The sequence below is a fragment of the Protopterus annectens genome, chromosome 3.part1 (assembly GCF_019279795.1).
Source record: "Protopterus annectens isolate FY-2018-M chromosome 3.part1, PAN1.0, whole genome shotgun sequence".
NCBI classification, from domain to species: Eukaryota; Metazoa; Chordata; order Ceratodontiformes; family Protopteridae; genus Protopterus; species Protopterus annectens.
This window is the reverse complement of record NC_056732.1, coordinates 111,084,394-111,108,897: the sequence shown is the minus strand read 5'-3', so window position 1 is coordinate 111,108,897 and position 24,504 is coordinate 111,084,394. Positions and strand designations below refer to the sequence as shown.

The 24,504-nt window shown below is 37.5% G+C and overlaps 1 protein-coding gene across 1 annotated transcript in view; it reads right to left on the bottom strand.

Moving 5' to 3' along the window:
- NOL4 (nucleolar protein 4) overlaps positions 1 to 24,504 on the bottom strand; it is a 2,553,475-nt gene that overhangs the window by 201,007 nt on the left and 2,327,964 nt on the right. The window contains exon 9 of the mRNA XM_044066638.1: positions 5,997 to 6,110. Coding sequence (XP_043922573.1) covers positions 5,997 to 6,110 — 114 coding nt within the window. The remainder of the gene's footprint in view (positions 1 to 5,996; positions 6,111 to 24,504) is intronic.

Below are 24,504 nucleotides of genomic sequence, written 5' to 3'. Positions count from 1 at the left end.
TAAGGTTGTACCCTTAAATGGATAGGTGAATGTGCGTGGTGTAATGTGTCAATATGCACTCCAAAAGGAAGAGTGGGCAAATATGACACCCCTAGAAAGAGGGATGACCAGTTTCAGTCCTGGTCAGATAACTTCAGCAACAATATCCCACAGTCTTGAACAGAAGATATTTTGGTGGAATGATTATATCATATACTGAAGGTAGCTTTGTCTCCAAGCCAAATGAAGCTACAATGATACCATTAAGAGTACCTGACAGCACCTCATAAAGACTGAGCTAGAGATGGTGGAGGGCTGAACGGCAGGCAATAAAGAAAAAATGTTTTGACAATTATAAGCCAGCACAAAAGGAATGTTCTACTTTTTGTGCAGGTGGACGTCTGCTTTGCCAAGAAAGTGAAAACATGTCATATGCTATGAAATCTGATGTTGCTAATGATGCGATCAATGAATATTAGTTTCAGGTTAATTGCTACTGTATCATTGACCAATGATACCATAATCATTTTGCACTGCATATTGAAATTTAAAATTCAAATCTTACAATTACAGCCTTGTTAGATTTGAAAACACTGCCATAATATTACCTTCATATATAGTTGTGTATATATTTTCCCTTTGCAGTAATAAAATAGTAACACTTAAGCGGCTTCTGCACAGTTGGATGACGTGAAAATGCACAAATGTCACTTGCCCACAGAAAATACCCCAACAAACATAATATTGACCATTGTTTCCCATAGGAAATCATTCCTAGTGGAATTTCTAACTATGCATTGGCTGATGATTTACTTCTTTAAGGGGATTTCTCTCTTCTTCAAGTTGGTGCGACCATGGAGTTGATGTATATATAATTCTGGAGGTGTGGGTGGCTAGACCCCCTACAAAAAAATGCTTAAAGTTTATTATTTGCCATTCTGTTTGTTTGGGCATTACTTTTCAGTATTTTGGAAGGTTGGTTGTGCTTTTCAGTATTTCATAATAGAGTCTACTTGAGTAAATTGTTTACCTCCCACACTGCACGACTAAAACAGATGGAAATGTGGTGTAGCTGGCACTACTGTGCACGTACTTATATGTACATATACATATATATGGGTAGGCATGGTGTCTGCAGTGTTTGAACACCAGGTAAGTGGTAGCAGTGACTTTTCTGTCTGGTTCCTTGTATTTTTATTTTATCAATGTGGGAATGCAGTTCTTAGCACATAGAAGCTTGCTTAAGGCATCACATCTCTATTTGCAGGCTGGTGTCATCTGAACCATAAAGAACCAACTAATGAAATTTCCCAGTTGTAATTATTTTTGTAAAGTAAAGCAGAAAAAAGAAAAAAATCAACACTACATATTTATAGCAGCATGATTTTATATCAATGTGAGCCTGTCACTGCCAATACGATACATCTCAGAGAGTTTACTGTCAAAATATTATGACTATTTTAAAACAAAATATTCTCTGTGCATTCATTTTCATGCCTCTCTACAGGAAAACACAGTTTCTAGCATTCCATACAGGTGTTTTACTGAATCGCATCATGTCTAAAATGAAAATCTAAAATGAACCTTTACAATATATTCACATCAATAAATTATCAATGTGTTGTTATAACTTTAAACTTCCCCGATAATTATGTGTTATAGCAGAGTTTGAATAATCGGTAACCTGTTGAACACTAAGAGGCATGCAAAGCAAACAAAAAAGTGTCAATTTATCAGATATTTTGATTAGCTTCACTACTTATTTCTTAAATGATAAGCTGTCGGAAGTTTTCTGTGGTCATTTAATTTGATTTAGTTTACCTATGAAAGCAGTTTGAATGCAATATTACATTTTATCTTTCCTGGATTTACATTTGAACATATTTTGATGAGTCTATTAATTGCCTTTAATGTTTATTTAAAGATACTGGTGCTGGACACTTCAGAAGGTCAAGTGTGCTCAAACTGCCTATTTACTGCAGTAGTTGAACTATAACTTTTTTGAAACTTAAAAGCATTTCCTGTCTTCAGTATCTAAAAGTGCTTAAATGGATGTAACAGAATATAATACATGTTTAGTTTGCTGCTTTTTTTCAAATAAATGTACAATTTATATGTTTTGATAAACAACATGCCACAAGCAAGTACATATATGTACTGTTATTTATACACCACACTTGACATCTGTAGTAACAAATCACTGTAACTAAATTTCACATTTTGAGTAATAATCATTTATCAAAATGATTAAGTTATTATGAAATCCACATAATCTTCATCTTAAAATGTATTAACTCCATTTCTGTTGTTTTATGCGCTGCTCTAATTGCTCTGTAAAAGAACAGAGAATGGCCAGAATTCGTAGTGACTTCACGTAGGTGTAGTGGGTATTTGCTTTGGCTGTTCCTGAGCAGAGCTTAGGTGAGATTCAGGGACAGTAGCTGCACTACTGGAAGCAGTCTGGGAAAGTTTTATGCAAAGTAAGTAATAATGAGATCTAAATGAGAAATGTGTCAAAATATGTGACTATATTATGTAAATTAGGAGCTCTTCCCATGTTTCAGTGCTTCATGGACACTTTTTGATGTACATCTGCACCATGTGCATAAGGCTTATAAAAAGCAAAGTTGCACCTTTCTCATCCGCTTTACAATCTGTAAAGGTACTTGTGTTCACTGATGGCTTAGCTGTCTCACATTCTGAGGTATTCTTGTCAATTTCTTCAAAACTAGTTGTGCCTAGTGGTGTTCACCATCTGAGATATAGGCAAAGGCTAAACCATATAAACGTTCCTCATCAGGAAATATTGGACCGGTTTAGCATGGACTGGGACATAGTATGAACTTTGGTGAGTTTGTATGTCCCACAGAGAAGTGATTTTTATACCGGTGGATACCAAAGTATATATAGATATCACCATATTTGCCACAGGGACCTTTCCGAGACAATCTGGTGATTCTGCCTCTAGGGTACTGCAGCAGTTTCTCAACATACTCTTGGCACATGTGGATCAGTACATCTTGTTCTCAGTGTCACCTCAGGACCGATCCAGTACCATGCATGCCTTGTACAGAATGGCACACTTTTCTGATGTGCTTGGTGTGATAGATTATACCCATGTTACTGACAGAGCCCCATCTGGACCATAGGGGATAGCAGTACCAGAACAGGAAGGGTTACGTATATATGTCTCCACCCTCATTTGTTTTCTAGGTGACACAGGCTACCCACCCAAACCTTAGCTAATGATACTAGTCTGTAACTCACAGTGAGCTGCCACTGTCCTGTCCCAGACGTGGGATAGCCATTGAACAAATGATTGGCCTGCTCAATGCCTGTTTCTGTTACTTGGATGAGTCTAGGTGGGGGAGCCCTTCAGTATGACCCTGCTACTGCATGCAGAATATTTACTGCTTGCTGATTTCTGCACAACATGTTGATGCATTGGTATAGTGTCCAACTGCCACAGAGAGTTACCAATAATGGCAGTGTAGCTTCCTCTGTTATTCCTCTCATCAGTGACAATAGGTACAGTGGCAGCAGCATATCAACCCCTTAGGCAGGCTTGTGCATGGTATATGGTTGCACAGGTGAAGGGGAGGAATCTAGTCTAGAAGTATAGGCTATGATATTCACTTTATGAAATATAAAAAAATTAACACAGTAATACTTGAAGCATGCAGTGGTAGTTATGGGTTATGCTGAGTAGTGCACGGTCAACTTACACTGCACGTTTGTCATTTTCCATATAGAAATATATATATATATATATATATATATATATATATATATATATATATATATATATATATATATATACACACACACACACACACACATGTGTGTGTTTCATAATCTAATATCAGTCATTATTTGTACATTATTTGGGGGTAAGTGGTCCAAATACTAGTTATAAACATTTTTTTTTCTGTGGCATTGTCTGTTTACTGTTTTTCAAATACAAGGAAGAACTGCAGCATTGGTCCTGTTAAGAAAAGTGACTGTAATGATATTGAAAATTTAACTTAAATTTGGAAGGTGTCATAGGTCCATATGTTCATTGGTACTTAATAGGTAACTGATCCATGAGGATCTTTAGAAGCCTAGCCATACATTCCCGTGAAGTTCTTAGCCCTCATATTTTAAGCATCAGTAATCCAGAAATGAGAAGAATATTTATATGTTGACTCTGTCCTTGAGGGACAAGGGTGCTAAACCAGTGTTAAAATAAGGTTACCCATCCCTTTGTCCATATTACGTCTGCGTAGTGCAAGAAAAGTACTTAGCTTTATGTGGAGAGGAAGATGATTCCAAAGAAGTGATATTCCCTGTGATACATATCTATCCCTCCCAACATGTTCTTTTTATGTTGCCAACGAGATGTAGATATCTTGAGATGGTGTTTATGCCCCCATTGGACTTGTGCATGTGCAGTAAGTCTGACAGGATAGGGTCTGTTGAGGCTGTCTATGTGAGGTACAGATCAACCCCCCAGTAGCCTGTATGACATTCAGAACAGGGACAAGATTTTGATATGGTTATGATTTAGACTCTTGCTTTTCTTGGTAAGAAAGCATTGTGGGCATTTGAATTGTGTCAGATGTTTGGACAGGTATATACTCAATGATTGATCTGTGAGTGCAGAATACAGTGTAATAATCACATCCCTGGATTTAAATAAAATGAAGTGGCATTCCCACCTTTCTATAACATTCAAAGTCAGACAAAGAGGACACACATTCAATATTTATTTTTACAATTCAAATTTAGTTTTTAATAATTGTAAAGAGTTTAAGATCAAGCAAGCATTCCAATGAGCATTGTGCTCCAGTACAGAGCTGTTGTCTTAAAACTTCAGCCCTTATTTATAGAAAACAAAGCAATAATTTGTGACTACAAAGACACTATTTAGGTGGCAAGAGTGAGTTTTAAATTCACTGCTGCCAGTATTTAATTTGGATGTTTGGTGGCTTGTAATGCAAAATATTACCTTTTTTTCCAGAATTTCAAATATTTCATTTCTGTAATACTTCTACAGGAAATATTACCTTTATACATATATATATATATATATATATATATATATATATATATATATATATATATATATATATATATATATATGGGTCTACTTTTGTTTACCAAAATTACACATGACCAAAAGTAAAATCTCCAAGATGACAGAACCGAATATCCACTGCAACGAAACCTTAGAATGCCAAAACTTACTGCAATGAAAAAGCAACTACATAGATTAAACAATATTTCAACTGAAAAAACTTACATGTTTTTACATTCTTGCAGGGGGAAACCCCCCTGCACACCCCCATCCCCTGCAAATTATATATACCAATGCCAAGATCATACTACAGTGGGGAAAAGGGTAAATTTCATGATCTTCACTGTTGTGCCGCTTGACATCCGTAGATATAATTGTGATAAACAAAAGTAGACCCATATATATATTTTGTTTATATAGTTTATCTGTTAGAGAAATACAACTTATTTTTTCTTCTTACAACTTACTATACACCCTGTCAACACCCATCAGATTTATAAGTGAAGAAATAAAAAAAAAGTAAATAAATGCTCAGTTATACTTCATAAATGTCTTTTAAAAGGAAGTCATAAAATAATGAAAGCCAGTGATTATATTTATATTTATCGTGTCTTAAATGGGCTTTGTAAGAAATATAATATACTTAAAAAGAAACATGTAAAATAAAATACCTAGTTAGTGTGTTGCACTCTTGTATTATGAATTACAAAGCACATATTCATTATTAGATATAATTGCTACATTATTTAAGAATCTCAGGGCATGCAGCAACTGCATTCAGAACAGAAGTGCCACAGCAATGACAGAAAAGATCATAAACAGTGATTTATTTAAAATTTTCTTCTGAAAAAAGAAGACTACAAATATCTCACTCATCTTTACTAGATAGCTTCTAACTTATTATTTTCCTGTGTAAATTACCATCTGCCCTCGGTAGTGTCCTGAAAGAATACAATACCTGCTGCCTCTCCAGTAGCATCCTTTTAGCAGCATTTCGACTTTCGTTCTCACATGCTGAGGCTAAGATGCTTTCTGCTATGGCTGAAGTCAGGTGTGACGGTATAGGCCGGGACTACAATAAAAGGAAAAGAGAGAAAGGAACAAAAGAAACATTTAATAAGTTTGCTGAGACCATATCCTGCAGGAAACAGACACAGACAGGAATTAATCTCGTCCATCACATGTATTGGGAAGTTTACTGCATGAAATGCAGGGTAAACCAAAAAACAAACAAACAAAAAAACATTGGTGGTACGTGAGAGGAATGAACATTGCAGAAATGATAAATGAACTGTGGTTAGAAGTTTCGCCCATTTCTGATGAACAGATCCGTTAAGACTACTGTTGCACAACTGCGCTTACATATCTACTGTTAGAGAAGTCAGCAACAGCATTAGTAGCGCAACAGCTGAAACTGCTGATACTTTGCTAATCAGATAAACGATATTGTAATCTCTTACAATGTGTGCATTGAGGACCCAACATGTTCTCAACTACTGACTACAGCAAGCAGCTAGCTTTCTACCAGTGCTCAGAATACAATGGGGTAAGAATAACGTTTAAGAACATATAGTGTTATGGAGACATACTTCATAAGGCAGCATGAAAATATTATAAGACAGAACCAGATAAATAACATAAAACCCTACATACTATTTTTTTCTTTTTGCTATTTCTTCTGTAGATTTATATTGAGTGTAATCGAATGAATATTTTCATTTTAGCTTGCAAATAAGCACATAAAGAAACTGTACTATATTAATCAAAAAACAAATTAAAACAAACAACATAAGTAAATTATGTTCCTGTTTATCCTTGGGGTGAACAACTTGCTTCCATGGGCTCATGCCAGTAATGTTTCTAGCAATGATAGTTACCTGCCACTCCCTTGTTGCATATTTTTATAAAAACACTGGGATACGCATAACTGTGCTGTGATGTCTGCAGAATATTGCCTTTTATCTTCTAAATGTCAAATTAACTTATGATGGTGTATATTTATGTATACTGCAATAGTATTTTCTTTGTTTAGGACAGGTTTGAGGCAAAAGAGAATGGAATAGTCATACATATTCAACATATATCAATCAGGCTGTTACATGCCCACCAACCAGTGATTCGAACCATTTCAGCTGTATTTATTTTTAATACATTAATGTAGGAAAAAAAATCATAGTTTGGGTGTATAGAGTACAATGCAGTTTTTTAACTAGATGTTCTGTGTCAGGGATATGGTGATTTGGTTCTATGATACATATCAGCTATGAGAACTAAATTACTGTCAATATTTAACTAACATGTTTAATGTAATCGGGAAGTAAAAGCCTGCACTCAGATCTGTTCTTGTGAGAATCCTGAAGCACAGCACAGTATCCACAGAGTACAATAACACATCAATAAATACATAAAAATGGTTTATATGAAATATTAGGTCACAGTTTATACAAGAGGTCTTTTGGCCCTCTACAGAATTCAAGCTGAGGTTTATTTCAGTGTTTATTTTCTAATAAGTTTACAAAAACAGAAAGTAAAATAATGTTACATAAACCCCCACCACTCAAAAAAAAAAAAAGAAAAAAAAAAACAGAAGTATACATTTGCCAAAATTAACTACCTCTAAGCACCACAGTAACAGTAATTATAATATATCCTTAAAAAATATTTGTGAAACAGATGGATAATAGCATCTATCATTCTCAGAAATAACTCATGGGCAATAAATTACATAACATTTCTAGTACTAAAATTACAGAAGCTACAATCTCAAAGGCAAGCCAATGAACGGAGAACCAGTAGTAACAAATAAATTATTATAGTTCACTATATCCATTGCTTACTCCAAACAAAAACAAAAACAAGCTGTGGAATGCTTAGCATTCTGCATGCTTTTGATAAAGTCCAAAAGTCTTTCTTTCATTAACTAAAAAACATCCCATTATTAGCAGCACAAGTCCAGGATGCAGTAACACTAACAAAAGTGCTTGGCATTCCATTCAGCCACACTAGCCATATAATTCTGTTAGTTCCAAACCAATGAGACTAACGCTGCAGATCTGAAACAGTGTAACAATTGTTTTAGAGCCTTTAGAATAAATGTCTCTAAACTCAGTACTCAGGAGTTATATATGCACCATGGTGACCAGGTTATTCAAGCCCACCCAACAGTAGACTCTGTTAAAGGCATTTGCTGAGGTGCTAGACAGAAGTCAAGTTTGTGCTGAACAGCTATTACTACAATAAATGTTTTCGTTTTTGGATCTACTGGCTGAGTCATTTTTGGAATTGGTTATACATCTGTGGTTATCCACCCAACGGTAGTAGTTTAAACCCCAGCACCAGGACCAGTAGTTTGGGGAATGGTGAGAAAAATATGTCCATAGCTATATACTGGGCTAATAGATGTGCAACCCAACCCAACTGAGTCCCCTTGTAACATGTACATCTTAACTGAAGGGGGATGTTAGTTAGGAGGGGGGTATTAGTTAGGAGGTTGTTAAAATGTTATATGGTGGAGGATATGGTAGTTAGGGAATGTTTGTTGTTGTCCTATATCTAGAAGAGTCATGGGAGCTAGCCTGAGGATGAATTAGTAATCCACTAAAACTGTAGACCAACACTCCTGCCACTGCTATTTAACAATCATAATTGGCGTAGGAAGAATATCATAAAACTCATTAAAAGAAGAAACCAACCAGAGTTGGGAAGAATATCATAAAAAATGTTAGAAGAAAATAAGTGCAAACCTCTTTATGCTCTGGAAACCATCTGCCATCATTGTTGGTAGCAGAAGTTGCAGAAAGCAGGGATTTTTGCTTACTGTTATTTGTGCAGTGTGTAACCAGGAACTGTTATAGAGTGGTAGGTAGAACCTACTATGGCTTCCTCAACAGACAAATGTGGCCCAGTGTGCTGCCACGCTACATAACCACTATTCTCTTCACAATTTATTCAAAACAGGATATCACGATTTTTAATAGAATCAGGTTTTATGTGAATGAACATACAACAGTGATCAGACAGAATTTGTCAGTATTTTCTCTAGTGTTAAATTCATATTACAATCAGTCTCTGTTTATTAGAAATAACTCAGGAAATGTGTGCAGGAACTTACAAAGCTATGTTAGGTTCCCACATGATCATTGCAGTAACTTGCAGTTGTTAGAGATGTAAAATAAGTGGAACTAAAATGTTTTTAATAATTGCTGGCTCACTGATGGAGCCAAATAAAGCTCAGATGGTGCCTCAGACAACACTGGACTGATTAGTAACCTAAGTACCAGAGGAACCAAAAGGGAGGGTGGCAGTAAGCAGTTGATGTTAGTTCACCCATCCTGTGGAGAGAGAAGCAACGTGGCCCTCTGCAGGAATGCTTTCCAGTGGAGGCTGAATATGGACTTAAAGTAGCCTCTGAAATGAAAAATAGGTGCACATTTTTCTTTACCTATGTTAGGAAGTTAATAACTAATACCAATAATGCTCAGAGCTAGTCCACAATAATGATGTCCACTCTAACCCTAAGGAAATAGATACATTTCCAGTTAACAAATTCACAGCAACTTGTACTCCAAACATATTATTCCAAAGATTCCACAATCCCAGCCACCACTGTGATTGCTATGGAACACATCTTGTCAGCCATCTCAAAAGCTAAGAATACCTCATTCATGAACCCTGATAATACACCAGCTTACCAAATTATTAGTACCAAATATGGCCTCCATGAACTCTTACTTATCTGTAACACTGTTGCACAAATATGGCCCAATCAAAGACCCGAGTAACTACAGTCTCATTATGTAATGCTGTAGAGCATACGATCTCAGACTTTATTGATATGGCCATTGGAAATATCTTAATGCTGGACCCTCATCAATTTACCTGGTCAAATGCATGCCCTACTTCTTTAACCTCATTAACTTTTTTGAAAGAAATCACCAAAAAAATGGATAGCAGTTCTAAAGTACCCACAGCATATCTGAACCTGGCCAAGGCATTTGATACTATTTCCCATGCAGGCATAATTGACAGACATCTGAAATTTGAATATAAAGCCATATGTTGCATGGTTGGATAGCGAACTGATGTGGTTAGAGTTGCAAGTGCCACTTCTGAAAGCAAAAAAGTTACTAACAGTGTACCACAGAGCTCAGTGTCAGACCCACTGCCTACTTCTATTTGGCATCTGTTTCTCAGACCTTCACATCCACATTTCTAGCCTACGGTTATCTATGTTTGCAGGTGACTGTACATATGGTGCTGCTATTCATTTCCTCACTAACTCACAATTATTCTAGCATGGGTTAATGTATATTAACTACTGGTGTAAGGGTGATAGTCTCAAACCTTTTCCAGTCAGATACTTTCATAACAGTTACAGGCACTATTTTTGATAATTCCTTATCGTTTTCCCTTAATTTCTAGAACCACCAAAAATCTCAGTTCCTCTCTGCATATCTTGCATCATACATATTACTGAATATAAAGTCCCTTTGAAATGTAGTTGTCTAAGCATATCACTCAACTTGGGAGATCTCAGATTCCTAAATGACAAAGTCATTGGCATTAAGATGATGAAGGGGACTTATGAATATGATTTATTGGCTTGGCATGTAATGATCTATAGCCTGATTACCTATTATTTTCATATGAACCTATGAGGAAGTAGACCCAGTAATTGGGACCAAAATGTCTGTGTTCATCAAGCTATACAGCACATTAGCCACATTCAGCAGACGTATAACAGCATTCTCATGCCTCAGCTGACTGAGGGATAAGAACGTAGACCAGGGGAATACTCAGAAAACAACTATCCATGGATGTCTAGATGGCAACTTCCTGTTTGATCTGCCCTCACCCTTAAATCATTGGTAACCTAAGAGTGAAGTACTAACAGACATAATTCTAATGGAGACTATGGATTCTTTATGGTGCTATATGGGGTTCAAACAGTTTTGATGTAACAAGGAAGCTGGCTGAGGTTCAACAGACACACAGTCACTAAACAGCAATAAAGGGTGTTTTTTTATTGTAATAACATCATTTGTAAAGTAGAGCATGTTATTATCCTCCCATTTTGTAGCTACATTCTGTGATTTCTTTAAGTCATTTTCCACATTATATCCTGTATTGTCTCAACTTAAATGAGGTAAACTATCAATTATCTATGAAATCCTTCCTGTATGGAATATAGACTGTCCGTCTGGAGTATAAAGTTGCAGTCAAGATGTTTTCCAACAAAATCAGTCAAAGAAATTGTGTGAGCAACATCTCATTTTAAGCATCACACAATGATCTAATTAGACCATTGCTCCAAATGTCTTTCTCTCTCTCTGTGATCAAGACATTTAAATTTCATCATTGTGAATTCCTACTCCACTTTCTGTCTCTAAGGCAAAGCATATTCTTGTTCTTTCTTCTTTCTGACAGTTTTGATGATTTGTATTTGGTGGTAAAGGAAGAGACATTTAACCTCACCCCTTAAAATCTGTTGAAGTTTTATGGATCTGCTTATTTATTTGGAGGACTGATGTTAGCTGCCAGTCACCTTTGTGCTAGTGGGACAACAAAAATCATCAATGAACAGTAGAAGTGTAGAATCTCAACTCATATAGAACAGAATTATTTGGATAATTTCATTCCTACTAACTATTTTATGATGCCAGTAATGCCACAATAGACTGGAGTATCCTGAACTGACCTACTGAACCACAGATGGAGTTGGAATTTGTTGTGCTGCCAGTCTGCTCCAGGTGTAAATTATTGATATAGTATTTGTCTATCATTTGGTGGACTGTATGGGTACAGAGATGGATTTAGATGAAGAACTGCCAAAGCGATGGATTTCACAGTGATATACACTATTGCACATCGGGATTAAAGCTATTTTACTGTGTTTGGAAATTCTTTGAATTATGTACAATTAGATAACTGGTATTCACAGCTTACTTGACATTTTTTTTTCTGGAGTTATTTTTTGATGTTAAATTGAACCTTCAAAGCTGCATTTAACATTTATGAATATTCTGATCTAATATATCACATTACTTTTGATATTAAATAGTTAAGGGAGATCCCTAATCTGGTATAGTGTTGTAACAGATCTTGGTTGTCAGTAGGATGGTTTAGAGAGCCAAGCATATTTTTTCTCTAATTTCAAACTGAGTTTCTAGTGGTTGCCAGCATTTGTATTCATTCTTTTACATTTGCTGATAATTATATGTCGTATACTGGTCTAATGCCTGCATTTATTACATGTTGAATGACAGTAAATATAATTCATTGGAATGATCAAAAAGTAACCAACTTCACTGAAAAAAAAGAAAAAAAAAAGAAAAAAAAGATTTTTAGTCTATTGGTCAAATCATGGTGATTCAAAGTTGTGAATTTTGACATTTGGTCCTGGAAGGCCTAGTAACCTGAGGGTTCATTTTTAGATGAGCAATCATATGCTTTAATATCTTCATTGGATTCATATTGGGATTTGATTTTCCAGTAGTACATGCCTGTTTTAAAATCTCTAGGCTGGCATTATTTATGTTATATGCACATAGGCTATACAGAGGCATTATATTACAGCAACATACACTCATAACTGTTCTATTATTAATATAGAAAGATTTTTATTTTATGTTTTGTTTAAACTGATCTCTTTCATACTGACTTTTATTTGCTTTGAACAACAGGTCTTCAGATATTTTATTGCTATTGTAATTGTCCTGACACAAACAAAAAAGTCTGGTTTTCATTTTGTATACTGGTTAACTAAGGTTTTTTTTTTTATTCTGTATCTGCCATGAATAATCAGGCTTCTATATATTTTATTACAGTCTGTTTACCAGTTTGTAAATAGAAAACTACAGGGATTACTTGCCAGCACTTCACACATTTCCCTTGCCACTCAATGACTCTTTCATCTCCTTTAGGCTTAGGAGATCGGGAGGTGCTAAGAGCCATTAGGAAGATGTCTGAGGGTGCTCGTTTTTAATATGTCCTGAGCTGGCTGTTGCATGTGTGGCAGAATCACTAGGCACAACCCCAAGGCAAAACACTACAGGACATGGGTTCACCCTGCCTTGTGGTGCAGGAGTCAGACTATTATCTTTGGTCAATAATCAGAACCTGTTTCACTTACCAGTTTCTGCTAGGTCTACTTGGAACAAGCTGGGTATTGCTTCTGACTTGCTCATTATGGTCACCCTCCTATCTGTCATGTGGGCATGGTTAGATGACAACTCATGACTTTACCTAGAATCATTCATTCCTCCAAATCCCCATATTATTTATAGTTTTAGGCAGAGAGGTGTCCATGGAAGGGTGGTATTCAGTTTTTGTCAGGCCTAGCGTCTTCTTGTTTGAATTATGAAATTCCAAAAACTTTGCATGTTCATGGATCAGGAAAGATTCCTGCTGGTATATGTTCTGCCTGGGTTACTATAATGGTCCTCTGATTTCCTAGTTGAACTTGTGCATGAATGCTTTAGAGGGTTAGTCTTGGGTGATTTTAATTCCTAGACTGATGACAAAACCTATGAACTCATTGTGAAATGGCTCAGTCCTTTAGAGAGCTTTGGTGGTTACCAGTGGTAAACATAAATTCTGAATGTTGTTCAAGTTGAACATACAGCTGGGCCTGGAAATCAGTGACAGTGGAAAAAAATTTTTGGTTTGACCACCACCTGGTGAGCTTCAGACAAGTCCATCACAAATGCTATGATACTGAATTAGTTTAATGTTGAGATCTGCAATGTTTTTACTGTAATACTTTGAATCGTATTTTGGACCGAATGCTAAAGGGAGTCAGTATATATTATTCAGATTCAAATAACTGTGACTGGTTCTCTGGATTTTATAACCACAATTAATGTATATTGTAGCTGTATTGATTGGCATGAGACACAGTTTGACCAATGAGGTTCATATGATAAGGAGACATGGGCATTGGGTGGACTGAATATAGTAGAAGATGTGCTATCTCAAAGACAAACAATTTGGATTCACATTAATCTGCATATAAAATTGAAACTTTTTACTGACTCCATTTTGTTTTCTGTTTTAAGAAATTTGCTTGGCTTGGTGTTTTTTGTTCTGTGTGACAGGTAGACATTCAAATTATACTTACTGCACATTTCACATGTTTTTCATTGGTTAAAATTCTCTTGAGTGATAGTTAAATATGCAGTGAATTTCCAGCCCTTTGATTTTTGCTGAAAATATTTCAAGCCTGCATAAACTATAGCACTGCTGCTGATGCACTGCAGAGTGAGGAAAGTAAACCAATATTTTTTGTCTGTGATTGATAGAGCTGCTTTCTGTTCTACCTACTCCATTTTGTTTTTTTGCTTTAAGAATTCTGCTTGGCCTTGTGTTTTTGTTCTATGTGAGAGGTAGACATTTAACTTATCTAGGATGCCCATTTCACGTTTTTTCATTGGTTAATTGTTTCTTGATTGATACTTAAATACACAGTGAATTTCTGGTTCTTTGTTTTTTGTTGAAAATATTTTAGTCCTGCATAAACTAAAGCACTACTGGTGATTCCCTGTTGGGAGCGGAAAGTCAACCTATAGGTTTAGAGAGATTCTGCTGAAATCCAAGGCATCCACTTCTAAAATAAAAAATAAGTATTTTTTGAGTTCCCTTTGCACTTTGCTGACTACATTTTATCACCTTATTTATTTATTTACTTACTTATTGACATTTGATGACTGGGATGGTCCACTGGGCCAGAAACCCATTTTCAGTGGAGGCCCAGGGAGAAAAGCTCCAAGTATAAATGCAAGAGTTTAATACAGAAATAATATTCAAAAATAGTACATACAAAGTTATGATGTTTAGTACAAACTACAATGTGGATAAAAATGTGCAATAAATTGATAAAAATCCCACAGATATATAATCTCACAGTAGACATATCGTACAAGTTAAAGTTAGTCAGTTCAAGTGGTATGGATGAAGCAATGTATAGTGTAAATAGAGATTGTAAGCTGATATGGAAGGAAGGAAAGAAGGTGGGAGATTATCTTAGTTTACAGAGGTTCAGTTGTGTGGTTACATGGACGGTTATGATTATTGAGGTAATAGCATTTTAGAGCAGATTTAAATGATTTTATAGAGTCCTGTTGAGTGATAGAGGAAGGCAGCTGTTTTTTACTGTATTTTCTGCACTTAAAAAAGAAAGCTGTTCTGTTGCTTTAAGTAGCTAGCACATAGCACAGACTAGATTCAGATCTGCTGAATCTAGACTATATTTTATTTATTTTTTTATTTTATTTTGACATTTGTTAACCGGGTTAGTCTGGCTGGGTAGAGCCCTTTTTCAATAGAGACCTGAGGAGAAAAGCTCTAGTAGTCCTGTATTGTAAAAACACCTGAGCACTAGTCCAGCCATCTTACATTAGGAGCCTTGTAGCAGAAGTGTATAGTTTGAGCTTCATCTGAGTTGTAGATTAGTGGAGGAAAGCTCACTGAATGCTTTCCTGTTAATAGTATAGATTAAAAGTATTTGTTCTTGTTTGTATTTAAGCCTTGCATTTGCACAAGTCTGCACTGTTTTAACTGGAGCTTTTGCCAGAGTTTTGGAGAGATTCTGCTTCTGCATCTACTGCTAAAATAAAAAAAAAAATAAGTACATTTTGAGTTTCCTTTGCACTTTGCTGACTATATTTTATCATTTTGCTGAGTTTTACTTTATTTTCTTTACTTTAAAAAAAGTGTTCTGTTGCTTTAAGTAGCTAGCACATAGCACAGACTAGATTCAGATCTGCTGAATCTAGACAGCATTGTAACACTTGAGCACTACTCCAGCCATCTTACATTAGTAGGGCCCTGTCTGCACACTTGTGGGAGAAGTGTGTAGTCTGAGCCTCATTTGAGTTGAAGATTACTGGAGGAAAACTCATTGTGTGCTTTCCCATTGGTAGTATAGCTTAGAAGAGGTTATTCTCATTTGCATTTAAGCCTCGCGGTTGCACGAAGTTGTGCACCGTTCAGCGGGGTTAACGGTGCCCTGTACAGACACAAACTCCTTGAAGGACAATTTTTCCACTAAATATCTGTTAGTGGAACCCTCCCAAGCTCTCCTGCTGCATTGTGGGCAACTCAGCTCCACAATGATCTCCACACTGGAAAGCATTACCATAGTTTTTTTTCTCCACCCCTAGCCTTCAATAGAATAAGCCCCTTTGTTAATCCTAGAACAAAATCTGGTCAAACTAGTCCACTCCCTAATAGCAGTTATGGTAAAAATCTGCCATAATGGACAGTCAGTTACCAACCATTTCTTCAGACAATATATATATATATATATATATATATACACACACACACACACACACATACATCTTATATCCATGTGATTATATGAAGAGAGACATGACTGACTCTCAGATTATGTGTCCCATGCAGGTATGTCCCTAGCCCTAAACAGTATCCTACCTTCACCCAGGATGATGCCACAATATAGACAAAAAATGACTGACTTCAAAAATTGGCTTAGCTTCTGGTGTCAATCCAGGGGGATCCAGTATCTGTCAGCCTGGGAAGAAACGCTCGACAGACCATGCTGTTTGCCAGAGATGGTCTTCATCTGTCTGCTCTAGGCTTTCGGATAATGGCAAAGACACTTACCTACCCCATAGTACCTTTTTTAGGCAATGTCAAAACAACAAATTTCTTGATGTAACAAAATCCAGTTAAGTTCATCACAAGGTTATGCTGCTTAATGCTAGAAGCCTAAACAGGAAACTGCACTCCCTGGAGGCACTCCTCACCTTGAAAGATGCTGACATCTCTGCAGTCACTGAGACATGGTTTAAGGCCACAAAGAGCACTCCAGCTCTGCAAGGGTACAATGCCTTCCACATGTTCAGACCCTAAACTGAGTATAAAAGAACCAAAGATAGAGGTGCACCCATCTTCATTAAAACCAAATACACCTTGAGTTTGGTTAAATAGTATGACTCTCTTGAGCTACTCCAGGTCCAACTAACTATGGGCAAAACACCCTACACCACCCTACACCACATCATAGCTAGCTAGAGGTCCCCCAACCATGAACCAAGAGAAGCACACTGCCTACCTGGACTTGCTAGAATAATTAGCTATACAACCAAACACTTTGGTCATGGGAGATTTCAACTATCCTTCCATCAATTGGGTGACATAAGTGAGCACAAACATGCTCGCCCTGAGGTTCCTGGACTTTGCCAATACAAATGCCCTTGAACAGTTCGTCTGTGCCCCCCACAAGGGGCTCAAGTATACTGGACTTGGTAATCACCAACACTGGGGGGGGGGGTCACTGTACTACCCGCTGTGTTTTGCCATCCATGGTAAGGTCAGACAATAAATCTGTCTCATTCAAAATAGTGATCAGACCTGGCACCCAGACAGGAGCAAAAAAAAAAAAACTGTAAAATTTCTCCAAAGCAACCTATAGCCTACTAAGCAATGGTATACAAAGTTTCAAATCCCTGCTAATGCAGCCAGCAATGACTCCTATGCAGAGGTGTACATAGATGCTCTTTACAACAACTTAAACAAGTGTATAGACTCAGCTGTACCTGACTGGATCAAAACCAGGGGCTCCAAAAAAGAAGCCGCCCTGGTCTCAAGTATAAATAAGTTATATAGCAAAAGGAAGAAACTGTTATCTAAGAACAAGAAGGAACTTACTCAGCAAAGGAGGAATACCCTCCACAGCTTGAACAAGCACATCAGATATCTTGTAAAGTCCTCTAAAGCTAGTTATGAGGCTAAATTAGCATCCCTAGCTAAGGATAATCATAAGGCATTCTTTAGCTATGTTCAAAATCTAAAAGAGAATGCCCAGCTATGTGCCGAACTTATAGTGGACGGTACCCCTCATACTGATCCCAAGGAAACTGCCAACCTGCTAGCTGACATTTTTGGTGCAAACATCACCCACTGTCTCCACCAGCCATACCCCAAGGCATACCCGACACCAGTCTTCTACCTAGTATCTCCAAGGCCAAAAACACAGCCTCTATTGGACCAGATAACATCCCAGACTGCTTAGTAATCAATCTAGAACAAGACCTAGCAGAACTGTTTGGTACTCTCTTTAACCCTAGTCTGAACACTGGCTTTGTTTCAGCAAAGTTGAGAACAGCAACAGTAATCCCCTTACACAAAGGAGGTTCATCAACTGACCCTGTGAACTATAGGCACATAAGCCTATCTAGCCTTATCTGCAAGGCTATGGAAAGAATCATCATGAACTTTATCAACAAGTACATAGGAGACCTTCACACTCTTGACCTGACCCAGTTTGGCTTTGTTAAGGGTAGATCATGCTTATTAAACCGGGTGGACTTATTTGATAATGTCACCAAAGCTCTGGATGAAGGCAAAACAGTAGATACCACCTATCTTGACTTGGGCAAGGCTTTTGATACAATCCCCCACTCAGGTATCATTGAGAAACTCTCCCAGCTGGGGATTAATGCATACATCACTAGATGGGTAGCCAACTGTCTCACTGAGAGAATGCATACTGCCAAAGTTGAGGAGTCCACCATAACCAGTAGATCAATTACTTGTGGTGTAACATAAGGATCTGTGCTGGGCTGTCTACTGTTTGGAATCTATTTCTTGTTTGTCCAGGTAAAATTATATGGCCTGTGGCTTACCAAGTTCACTGATGATTGCAACCTGGGCACACTCATTGAGTCCCCCAATGATGTTAACATATTACAAAAGGGGTTAAAACAGACACATTATTGGTGTCAAAGCCATGAACTAAAGCTAAACTCAAAAATGTGCATTATTTTCCCTTTTGGCAAAGAGGAAGTCCCTGCAAATTACAATATTGACAACACCTCCCAAAACTCAAAGCCAGAGGTGTGAGATTTGGTAACGTAGGTTGATAGCAACCTAAACTTCAATCACTATGTGTCCACTGTGGTAAGGAATGACTTCTATGTTGTGCATCTCATACGTAATGGTATTGTATCCAAGGGTAAGGATGTTATAACTTCTCTGTATTCGACCCTCATCAGACCGCTAATAGAGTACAATTATTCCTTTTGCTTGTACCTCACCAGATACCTGCAGTAGCTAGAGAGACCACAGAGGTTTCTCACCAAGAAAATTCAAGGCCTCCAAAACATGACCTACATGGAAAGACTGAAAGCCCATTCACTGTACTCTGTATCCTACAGGTTGCTCAGATGCAACTTGTGTTGGCCTGCAGAGCTGTCTCCGACTCTGCCCTAATGGAAATGCTGTATGTCCACAAATCAAATGGAACTAGAGTGACTCACTCCAGGGATCTTAATCTAGCCTGTGACATCAACAAAACATGGTGGAGAGACAGATATATCTCCCAGAGGTTTCCACTCCTCTGGAATAAACTCCCAATTCATGTGAAGCAGAGCTCCTCAATGACCCTATTTAAGTGTAACCTAGACCATTGGATGGGAGACTGCAAATTCCCCCTGGGGGTGGCACCTAGATCCCTCATGGACAGGAGCAGTCAGTGCTGATTATAGACTCACCCTGCAAATAAAGACCATCTAACCATGGTCACTTAGGGAACACGGATATAACATGGCTAGGCTTGTAAAGGCCCTGTGCCTTTAGCTGAGTAACCTCCTATGAACCTTTGAAGTTATGAACCTAAGAAGATATCTTTTTTATCCAGTGAGAATTTCACCACATCTGCCTATATATATATTTTCAAGCAGATAGAGAAAATTTGTAAAGCCTGTTCTGTCTTACAGCCTGTATATTATATTATCATCTGTCCAGGGTAAGGAAAACATACTTCTTTCAGATATGATTGTAAAGTCAAGACAGTTACTCTACATGAATTTTCTCACCATTATGGTGTGTCCACTGTGGTAACTCCAGGGTTTTATGGTCTGAATTTTGATATGTCAGCTATGAAGAGGTTATGGATGTGGTTTCCCCTATGTGCTCACATACTATATGTTGGACTACATCCCTGTGAGGTTAGGAGTGTCCAATTGTTTTCTGAACTGTATGATCTTTGAAGACTGAGGTGTTTCCAGTTTCATTAAAAAAAGCTTTGTTAATCAAAATCCATAAAAAAATGAGTACTTAATCTCAACATGCTAGAAAATTCTGTCTTATCTCTAATCTCATTTTTTATAGGCAAGGTTGTCAAGAAGGAAGAATTCTTATAACTCCATTCTCATTTAATGTCTCATGACCTCTTTGAACCATGTAGGTGTGATTTATTTTATGCTCAGTAATGAGACAAGCCTCATTTAAGTGGTTAGGATCTCCTGATAGCAAAAGGTCAGTGGTTATATTGCTCCATAAGTGGCATTTGACACTGTGGATAATGACAACTTGATTGACTGTACCATTCTTGAATATTTTATGTGCTATGTCTTGTGGTGTCTCCAACAGGTACTATCCAAAGTTAATTCATCAGATTATTTCTTTGGAATGTGTGGTGTCACAAGGCTCCATTTTGGCCTCCTTTCTGTTCATGGAGTATATTTTTTTTCACTTAGGGAGGTCACATATGGGAGAGGTATTCATTTGGCAGTCAAGTACTGATGAGTTCCAGTTTTACTTGTCTTTCACTCAAGAATATAACAGATTTTGATATTGTTTAGACTCCATCCTTCATTTGCGGACTGATAATCAGCTGAAGCTCATCCAAGATAAGACTGAGGTGATGCTAATGCATGCCATCATTCATCCATGGATCTTCCTTTCCTTTACTCTTATTACTTGCAGGGTGAATAAAATGGAATTTCTGTCTTGTATACATGATCTGCCAGGGTTACTTTATGATACACAGATGATGAAGCACGTTTCAACCATAATCAATATCTGAAGAACACTGCACAGATCAAGCATGATTCCATCTTCCACCTTAGTTTTGGTTTATAAACTGGCATCATTCTGTTAGATTACTGCAATGGTCACTAACTCAGGTTTATGGATAGCAAACTGAGTCACCTGCAGCAACTACTGAATTTAACAGCAAGGCTTTTCTCAGGTGTGCCCCATGTATGTTACATAATACCTGATTTGAATGATCTGCATTGGTTATTAACTGCCACATGACAAGTTTTTAAAATTCTGGTACTTACCTAATGTGCCCTTCACAATTGGGGTCCCATTCATTTAAAGAAGCTACTGTTGCTTTATAACTCAGCTACACCTTCAGGTGAGGGGTTGCTGGCTGATCCAAGAGCCTACAGTAAGACAGCCACTAGGCTTTTGTTCTGTCTAGTCCCAGTCCTTTGAAAACAACAGTCTTCCTTGATTTGTGTGTGCAACTCAAAAACTTCCTTCTGGCGATCTCTGAAGTACTATTTGCATCTTCTTCTTCTTCCCGGTTAGGGGTCACCACAGCAGATCACCTGTCTGCTCATGATTGGCAGTGGAGTTTTACGGTGTCGAGTTGCCAGCTCAGCGCCCAATCTTTCACAGAAGGCACACATACGCACACACTCACACCTAGGGCCAATTTAGAGTGTCCAATCCACCTACAGCATGTCTTTGGGATGTGGGAGGAAACCGGAGCACCCAGAGGAAACCCACGCAACCACAGGGAGGACATGCAGACTCTGCACAGAAGGCACCCCAGCCAAGAATCGAACCGGAGAACCTCTTGCTGTGAGGAGGCAACGCTAACTGCTGCACCACCATGGCCGCCACCTCTGAAGTACTATTTGCATAATACAGTCAATTTAAATCCTCTCAGGGGCACTACATCTGTTTTTATTTTTCATAATTTTTAAAATTGCTGAATTATTTGTGCATTTATGTCTATGGGATAATTTTACCCTTGCCATTCATACTAACATTTAGGTCAATCATTTTATCTGTAAAATACCAAGTGGTTAGGAAATTCTAGTAGTTTCCTGACATCTGATTATTTATTGGCATTAAATACTATACTGTCTTTTCATGGCAGTCCAGCATGGTTGAACTAATATGTTGTTACATTAGAACCACTGCCACTTGATAGACTCTCTGTCTCTTCTTTTACTTGAATACTTTTTTTCATAAGACAACTCAGTGTACCAGATATGATAATTCATGGCATTCATCAACTATGTGAGATGTAATTTTATTTATTCTTCCTTTGATAATACCTGATACTCTTTCTCTGGGATACCATCAGCAATTTACTAGCATCCACGTTCAAAGAAGCAAGCAAGAGACCATTCCTAGGAAAGCCTGTGCATTAGCAGCATGTTTCATGTGGAAATAATGTAGAAGACTACATTGACTGCTGACTTTAAAAATACCTCACTGGTTTAACAGCCCTTCAGATGTAGCTTTCTTGCACTGATCTGTCCCTACTAAAGGTAGAAGGGAAAGGGAAAAGCAAACCAGCCTGGTGGTTCACATTCATAAATAAACCTTACAATAAAGGAAAAGCTCATTAGAATATATGGCAAAATGACATGCCCAAAAATCAAGGTCAGCTTCAAAAGGTTATCCAAGGTAATGAAAATATCAGGAAAACAAAGGCTTCTCATGACCTGGACTGACATCGGAAGCAAAGGATAATTACAAATCCTTCTTTACTTATAGGTTCGTAGGTTCATAGGAGATTAATAGGCTAATGGCTTAAGGGCCCTTAACAAGCCTAGCCAATATAACCTGATTTTACCCCATATATAGCCCTGGGGCAAGAAGATAGCATGGATTTGTGCCTGTGCATTGAGTATCTTACAGATTGCCCCTGTCATAAGAGACACAGGCACTACCCCAGCTGTGAATATATGATTCCCCATCCATTAATCCAAACTGCATTTGAAAAGGGCCAGGAAGTTATAAAATAAAACCCAACATTGCTCTGAACTTTTTTATAATAGCACTACCTACTCTGATCTAGTGAATATCACAAACATATTAGAAAATAACTAAATAACTTAACTGCATATTTCAGCTTGGAGACATATTCAGAAAATCCACATATACTTAAGGTTCCCAAACCCCCATCATCAGAAAAGAACACTGGTGTTCTCAGTGTTCATATGTCATACCTGTACCTCCCCAAGGCAATGAATAGTACATTTCATACTGACATTATCAGCAAGCTTAATGCACTCCAAATTGATCCCCATGTAGTTAGATGGATAGCTAATTGGCTGAGGGACAGAACCCACATTATGAGGGTGGAAGCTGCTTCCACACACAGCATGAAAGTAATCAATTGGATACTAAGAGGGATCTATGCTGGAGCCTCTGCTACTTGGAAAATACTTTTTTGATCTCCAAATCAAAAATGGGAAACTCTGTTTAACCATGTTTGCCGATTATTGTAAAGTGAGTGTTATATGTAAATCCCCTTCTGATATGTAAAGGCTACAAAGTGAATTTATACATGTAAACAGCTGGTGTTCTGAAAATGGGCTAAAACTAAATTCTAAAAAATGCAAAATGGTTGCATCTAACAATCAAACCCTCCACCAAACGTATAGTATAGAAAATGCCCCACTCCAAAAATCAAGGGCCTGAATCACATAAACTATGCAGACTGTATCAAAGCCTTATCCTTCTTCTCAGTATCATATAGATTACTAAGAGCTGACCTCTGCCTCGCGAATATAACCTCAGCAGACCCTATCCTGTTAGATCTATTAAACATTTGCAATTCCAATGGTAGTGTTTACATGCACTCTAGGGATCTCACTCCTTTTGCGACTTAAATAGAACATGTTGGAAGGATAGTTATGTATCACAGAGAACACCTCTTCTATGGAAACCTCCATTCCACATAAAACAAAATACTTCTCTTACTTTATTCAAATGTAATTTAAATGAATGGATGAGAAACCACAAATCCATTCCTAGTTTAGCATCCACAACCCTCATTGATAGGGGCAACAAATAAATACCCTAACGTATCCTTGTTCTGCCCACCTCTGGGTTATACTTATGCAAAATTTAAGGGCTAAGAACAACCATGGAAATGTAAGGCTAAGATTCTTAAAATACTCACAGATCAACAGCTTATTAAATAGCTATGAATCAAAAAAACAGTGTCCTATCGGCTCCTTAGGTGTGATCTGTGCTTTGCCTTCTGGGCCATTAGGGATCTATCAGTCCAAGGTTTCTTACTTCTGCACAAATCAAGCAATCCAGTGAATACTAGAAGCAGAGACTGAACCTGTTTTAACAAATAAACAAATCATGGTGGAGAGACAAATTTGTTATTCAATGACTGCCCCTTCTCTGGGACAAGCTTCTTCTTCACATCAGGGAATGGGGCACTCTATCTTCCTTTAAGAACTACTTAGACAACTGGATGAGTATTCAGAAATTCAACTCCCCAAACCCGGCATGACTGACCTATTGCTCCATGAAAAGAAGATGAAGTCGTAGGGTGAGTACAGGAAAGTTGTAAATGGTCACTTGGCCCTGCTGCCTTACAGAATCTATGATTTTGTAATCAAGCTCAGGTTGTATGGATCAGGCCTAACATGTCACTCATTTTACACTCCAGA